We start from the raw sequence: 6,793 nt of genomic DNA, 5'->3' as shown, positions 1-6,793 counted from the left end.
CAATCACAATTAATTTATCGCAAACGAACCATAAATTTGTAATTATTTTCATTTTATCTTATCCACGCGTGACTTCTTCGAACATTCATCGACGCAAAGAGAACAAATAAAGAAAGATGGAAATAATAAGATGATTTCACGAGAAACGTATTCAAATCATCTATCTGACTGGCTGAGAAATACAAAAATCGCAAATGAGAAGCTCCTCGACACGTGCTGGTGCATCGGTAACGTGATAAAATCCCCATAATAAATTCCTTCGAGAAATTGACCGTTTCTTTGGAAACAGATCCATTTCTCGGTACATTGTGAATCAAAGTAAATCGTAAAACGAAACAAAGGATCTTATTATCCAAACTTAAACCATAAAATGAATTTTAAATTCTACGTCTATGAACCTTTGATAAATCAGTATCCTTTTATTAATTGATTTTTATCCCTTGAATGATTTTTAATTTGAATAAATTTATTTGGATTTGATTTAATATTTTTCTTGTACGTACTAACATACAAGACTATTGTGTTTAAAGATTTTAATGAAATGAATGGTATAGTATTAAGATGATTTTGAAAGGAATCAATTCTTTAACAAATGAATTCTTAACAAATGAATCAATTTTTCCTATTCGCTTACGATACGTCAAAAAATATAAAAAATCATTAAATACAATCATCGTTATCGCAAATTTTTAATTTTCCTGCAATATTGTCTTTATCCATCTTCTATTTTTCATATTCCTCGTTCCATCATAATCTCGTCCTGAAAATTTTTCTTCCTCCATCATCGCACAAATGTAAATAATAAAATTCGAATCGAATCACCATTTGAAATTCTTACAATTTCGTTCCTCGAGATATTTCTCTTAAACTCGTACACGTGTCGAGAACGTAAACAAAAACACGCGAAAAACATGCACGAAACACGTGGAAATTATTGAAATTGTATCGAAACGATTATTATTATCCGATTCATGCTCTATCGTTCCGCGCAAATTTTCCAAGAACCCATTTCTATGTATCCGATTTTTCGAAACAGAAAACCAGGTCGCGATCGAGTAGCTCCACTGACGATGAATGAAAGTCTTTCCATTCGAGTTGGACGTGAGCCAAATGTGAATCGACGAAAACGAAAGAAGGGAGCTATTTTGAATGAAAATAGGAGAGGGATCGCAGATTGGAGAGAAAGAGAGAGAGAGAGAGAGAGGCAGTGCAGTGGTCTGTTCGACGTTTTATTTCAACCGAAAGGGGTAAAGACGTGTACCTCTTTTTTTCCTGACCCTACAGTTGACCCGACGATAACATCGTCGAATGCATTTGCATTAATTCGGCCCTAAGCCTATTTAAATGCAGCCGAATCGAGGTTGTATCGAGGAACTTCAAGAAAGAAGCGAATTAACGGATAAATCGATTTCTAAGAATAGAATATAATTATTTTGTTAATGTATAATATAATTTTAATATGATATTTTGATCTGTGATTATAGTTTAGAGGATTTTTGTTGAAGTAATTTTAAATGCTTTATCTTGAGTATTGTTTGAAAGTTGAATCGATTTGGAAATTTAGAATGTATCAAATTTCTTGTGGGATATAGTTTTCCAATTTAAAAATATTAGTCCAAGTTTGTTATAATGTAAAAATAAATCTTAAAATTTTACATTATTTTACATCAAAAAAATTATTCTCCCTTGATTCTCTAACAATTCAATATATTTCCAAGATTCCATTATTTATTTTGTTTTGTTTCATTAAAATTTTTTAATTGAAAAGAGACTTGATAATTGTAACAAACTTATCTCATTTCCTTCTAAAACATTTCTTCGACTTTCCAGAAAAAAAAGAAGAATCGAATACTTTTTAATATATAACAAATTGTTCCATGAATTAATCTCTATGAAAAAAAAAAAGACAGCACGTGTTGCAAACATGATAAGCCAAAAATGTATTAATCAATTTCGTGCTAATAACAACGATTTACCGGCTAGTCAATCGACAATAATTCGCAATTTTATCACGCGTAATTAAATATACAATATACACACAGATATTTTTGAATCTATATATCAAAATACGAAATATTTAGAAAATTTTTACCAATAATAGTTCTTAATATAAACTTTATCTAATCAAAGATTAGAAAAAAAATATCATTAGATTGACAATTATCATAATGTTCTAGAAATGAGTCACTAAGAATAAGTAAAACAAAGTAACTAACAGAATAAATTTCCTTCGATTAATTTGCACACAATCAATTGATGATAGTTATTGCAACTATTTAAATCACGCACTTGTGAATATTAATTATTTCTATTATCATCTTCAAATATAACGAAATATTATAATTAATAAGTTTCTTACTAAAAAAAAAAAGGAATTTAAATTTATATTTAAAAATAATTTAAATTTATTATATTAATTTTGCAAAAAGTAAACACTATTCTCGTATTTTAATTTGCACCTTCTTGACTTGCCATCATTTTTTACAAAACCTTACTTAACAATTTTTAACAATTATCTAAAACTTATCTTTCCACATAGATATCTACTATTCTACTCACGTCTCTTTCGACTTATACTCTCTTCTTGTAGAACAAATTAATATATAATCAAGTATGACAAATATATATGACTATACTTCTAATCATCTAATCATCAATTTTCTATTGATTTATACATTTTGAAGGATCCGTGCATTATCATTCGAAATATTCGAATTGAATCGAATTTGTAAAGCGATTACTCTTAAGGCTGAAATTGATTTGCATTCGGAATTCGTTCGATAAACTTGATTGAGGATCGAGCAAGGGCTAAGAAGAATTTTCGAGAATGGAAAAAAGGGTCGAAAAGCTGAATGATTCACAGATTCTCCTGTATAATTTCCTCGATCGAACCTACACCAATGAAATTCGTCCAGGATTCGTCGACACCCATTGTTCTGATCTTCGTATAATGAAATTCGATTGCTCTTTGTTCCAATCTTGGATGATTATAATGCAGTCTTCGAAATACAAGGTTTTTAAACGATTGATCAACCAAAGGATCAATGTTTTCTTTCTTCCATTGTGTAGTTGTCGATGAGTGTAAAAGTTCAAAAATGATTTGTCAGGAAGGATTCAAGGATAATCAAGAATAATCGAATTACATTTATATCATGAACAAAAATCTATATGATTCTGACAAGTAAAAGATAAAAGGAAATATTACATTTTGAATAATAATTTGATCAATCATTTAATTTAATTTTATTTATTTCTATCTCCATATTCCTGATATTTTTGCAATTTTATCTAACCTATCAGACACAAGTTAATTAATGTACCGTGTATATTCTTCTAATTTAGAAAAGAATTTTTCAAACAAACAAATAGATCTCGTTATCCAAGTAAAAGCATAGGAATCGTGTAACGAAATCAAGTAAAGGAGATCGTGTTGTTTAAAAAACAGGTTTTCGAAAGTGCTCACCAGGAGATCACTGTTTTGCGTGAATATTACGCGACAAAGCAAAACCACCGTGCATCGTGTCCATTCAATTGAATATTACAACAACTCCATGTTTCACAAGGTTTGCATAAATTATATCGATTGGAAGAAACGTGAAAGCAGGATGAGAGGGGAGGAGGGAAACGAGAAAAGAGGCAAAATTCAGGAAATTTTATTATAATATGAAACTAGAATAGGAAAAGAAATCAAGTTTGTTACAAGTGAGGGTTACCTTAAATCATATTGTTTGCCTCGAAAATTATTTTCAGAAACGTTTCGGATAACTTGGCATCGTCGAATCATTTATTCATGAGTACCGTGTGCGTAATGCACATTTGTACCATTGCTAGCGGAAGAAACAACGTAATTTTTTAAGGAAAACTTGTACAGGAGTGTAACAATATTCTTTAAATTGATGAAGCGTTCAATAAGTTTTTGAATATTTTATTCAGACTGATTTATGAAAATATAATTATAATGAGATAATTCGGAAATTGAAAAAGAAGAAAAGCTAAGGAAGGAAAATTGAAATGTTCAAATAAAATAGAAATTCTTGCAGCAGAAATTATAAACTTGTTAAAAAGTTAATAATTGTTATTATGTCACAGTGTTATTGCAGTTATGCGAAAAAGAAAAAAGAAAATATAGCGATCGACACGATTGCAAATGGAAAATCGTTTTTCTTTCTTAACAAAAGAAAAGGGACAATGGTGTGCCTTGCGCTATTATGGAATACGGAAATGCATATCGTATTCTGCGATCGATCAAGATAAATATCATGATAAACTGCAACTCGCACAAAGACAAAAGTGTTTTAAACGATCGGCGTATTTTTATTTCAATAAAATTTTGATTATTCCTTTCAGAGATTAAAATAACATTTAAATTATTGATGAAATTATTCATCCACAAGAGTTATTATATACAACCTGATGATTCTCTTTTTTGACAATGAATCAGACAGTTCCGCATATACTTTTTATTTCAAAAGCATTTCCTGTTAAAAGAATGGAACCATTTGGTTGGCTTTCGAGATGTCTCTATTCACGAATTATTCTACGAATAATAAACGATATTTTAATTAGTAATATTAATTAATGCTCCGTCCAATAACTTAACTAGAAATATTGATTTTTTCTAAACTAGTTGTCAATTTCTAACAATAATTAAATTATAATTTTGTTTGGAACGAAAAACGTAAACTAATTTTAAATTTCAAGACGAAAGATCAATCAAAAATTTAAACAAAAGAAAACAAATCGAAACTTTATCGATAAATCTTTGTAAAACAAAAATAAACTTACTATTATTTCTAATCAATCTAAAGAAATAATCATATTCTCGATATCATAAACAAAAATTCAATAAACAAATTTTAAAAAATATATTTATTAAATTTCAAATCTCGAAACACTACATAACACTATATTCTACTACCGAAATTGAACTATCGTTACTCGAATCACAATCACGTGCTACCACGAACAATAGACACTTCACAAAGCAAAAAGCAAAAAAACCAAAAAGAAAAAAACCAATACCCTTCCCTCCGAAACCGCAATCACGCTTTGCACGCATCCAAAGATCCCGCATCGGATCCCTGACCCAACTCAAACTCGTCATCGCCGCGATTCCCAATCGCAAGGATATTTCCTAGCCACTCCTCTATTCCTACGAACACCGTAGTCGGATCACGCTTACCCATTACACACATGTCCCGAACGATGTCACAACATCTCCTCCATTTCCCTTCCCTATCTACTCTCCTCATCCCTTCGACTACTCCTCGACAGTACATCCATTCGATATATATATAAAAAAAAAAAAAAAAAAAAAAAGCTGATCACGGCCAATCTAACCCTAAACCCTATATCCCTTTATCTATCCCACGCGTCCAACGCGATCCCATACCGTGTCCAACAGATATCAAAAAAAAAAAAAAAAAAAAAAAGCTGATCACGGCCAATCTAACCCTAAACCCTATATCCCTTTATCTATCCCACGCGTCCAACGCGATCCCATACCGTGTCCAACAGATATCAAAAAAAAAAAAAAAAAAAAAAAGCTGATCACGGCCAATCTAACCCTAAACCCTATATCCCTTTATCTATCCCACGCGTCCAACGCGATCCCATACCGTGTCCAACAGATATCAAAAAAAAAAAAAAAAAGAAAAAAAAAAACTCGAAAGGAAACGAAGGGGAGAAAGATAAAACGATCCGTCGCGAAACCGAGCAGACGTGTGCTTGCATTCTACTGCTCGGCCGGTGATGGTGGTAGTCAGCAGCCGCGTGGTGGGAGGCCTCAATAAAAGTCAGTGGCAGACTGATTGTAATTCAGAGTGGCGGTAGACTCCGGTACCAGTTCCCCGTACGGCCGCGTTCCTTTCCTCTCCGTGTTTCCTCTCTTCGCTTTTTTTTCTCTCTCTCACTCACTCTCTCTCTCTCTCTCTTTTCGTTCCTCCTGTTCCGCGCGGTGTCTCGATCCCTTCGATCGCTTCTCCCTTCTTCAAGAATTTTCGTGATCTCTCGATATCTTTGGATAATTTCGAAGAAGAGGAGGAGAAGAAGGACGAGAAGGAGGAGAAGGAGGAGATCGAAGAGGAGACGTTCGGTTCTCGAAGAGCTGTGCGTGCCTCTGCGTGTCCGCTATACGAGTACGAGGACTACTCACGAGGGATTCTTTGGGGGAGAAAGAGGTGGCTGCGAGCAGGTTGGGGAACACGCGAAATCGATAGTGTCGTGGCAACGACGTTTCACACTGACCCTGTCCACCTGGCGAGCCGCTACGAGGCGGGAGTTGGGACGAGGCTTGGGAACAGGCCGATCTCGATCGTTTTCCCGCGCGGAAATTTCTCGCCCGGAAGTTGGGGGAGAGAGTGGTCGAATCGTTTCGAGGGGAGGAAGATAGTTCTTTTTAAAAGAGGAGGAAGAATCTGGGTGAAGGATCGAGAGAATCACGTGAGTTATTCTGCGATCAGAGCTGGACGATCTACGGAACACGTGTGTGCAGTCAGTGTCAGAGGGGTGAAGGGACGTTCCGAGGGCCGAGTCTTTGTGAGGATAGATTTCATCTGGTGATCGCCTGATAGGTTGTTTTTTTTGGGTTTACTTGGAATAATTGATTGACGGGATGATGGCCAGGTGGAATGGTACTTTAAGCTGGAAAAGATGTGCCGGAAGTTGTGCCCTGTTGGCGACACTGTTCGTCGTTTCGCGGGCCGAGGAGGAGGAGAAGGTTGGCATATCGCAGACCGCGGCNAATGGTAAGCATTTATTATGAGCAATTTTTGCTTTTTCTTTTTTCTTTTTC

At 34.1% G+C, this 6,793-nt stretch overlaps 1 protein-coding gene across 7 annotated transcripts in view; it reads left to right on the top strand.

Moving 5' to 3' along the window:
* The first annotated feature begins 1,482 nt into the window (after nt 1–1,482).
* LOC102671973 (matrix metalloproteinase-14) overlaps nt 1,483–6,793 on the top strand; it is a 45,817-nt gene continuing 40,506 nt past the window's right edge. For 4 of the 7 annotated variants that reach the window (XM_006609950.2, XM_031515346.1, XM_006609949.2 and 1 more), the window contains exon 1: nt 6,064–6,746. In XM_006609950.2, the coding sequence (XP_006610013.1) occupies nt 6,744–6,746 (3 nt within the window). In that variant the 5' untranslated portion in view covers nt 6,064–6,743. Of the gene's footprint in view, nt 1,499–6,063; nt 6,747–6,793 lie in introns of those variants that run through there. The other 3 variants (XM_006609952.2, XM_006609951.2, XM_006609947.2) reach the window with 2 other exon arrangements.

This window comes from Apis dorsata, unplaced genomic scaffold, assembly GCF_000469605.1.
Source record: "Apis dorsata unplaced genomic scaffold, Apis dorsata 1.3 scaffold_67, whole genome shotgun sequence".
Classification (NCBI taxonomy): Eukaryota; Metazoa; Arthropoda; class Insecta; order Hymenoptera; family Apidae; genus Apis; species Apis dorsata.
Note: the sequence above shows the minus strand (reverse complement) of the source record. Positions and strands in the feature narration are given on the sequence as shown.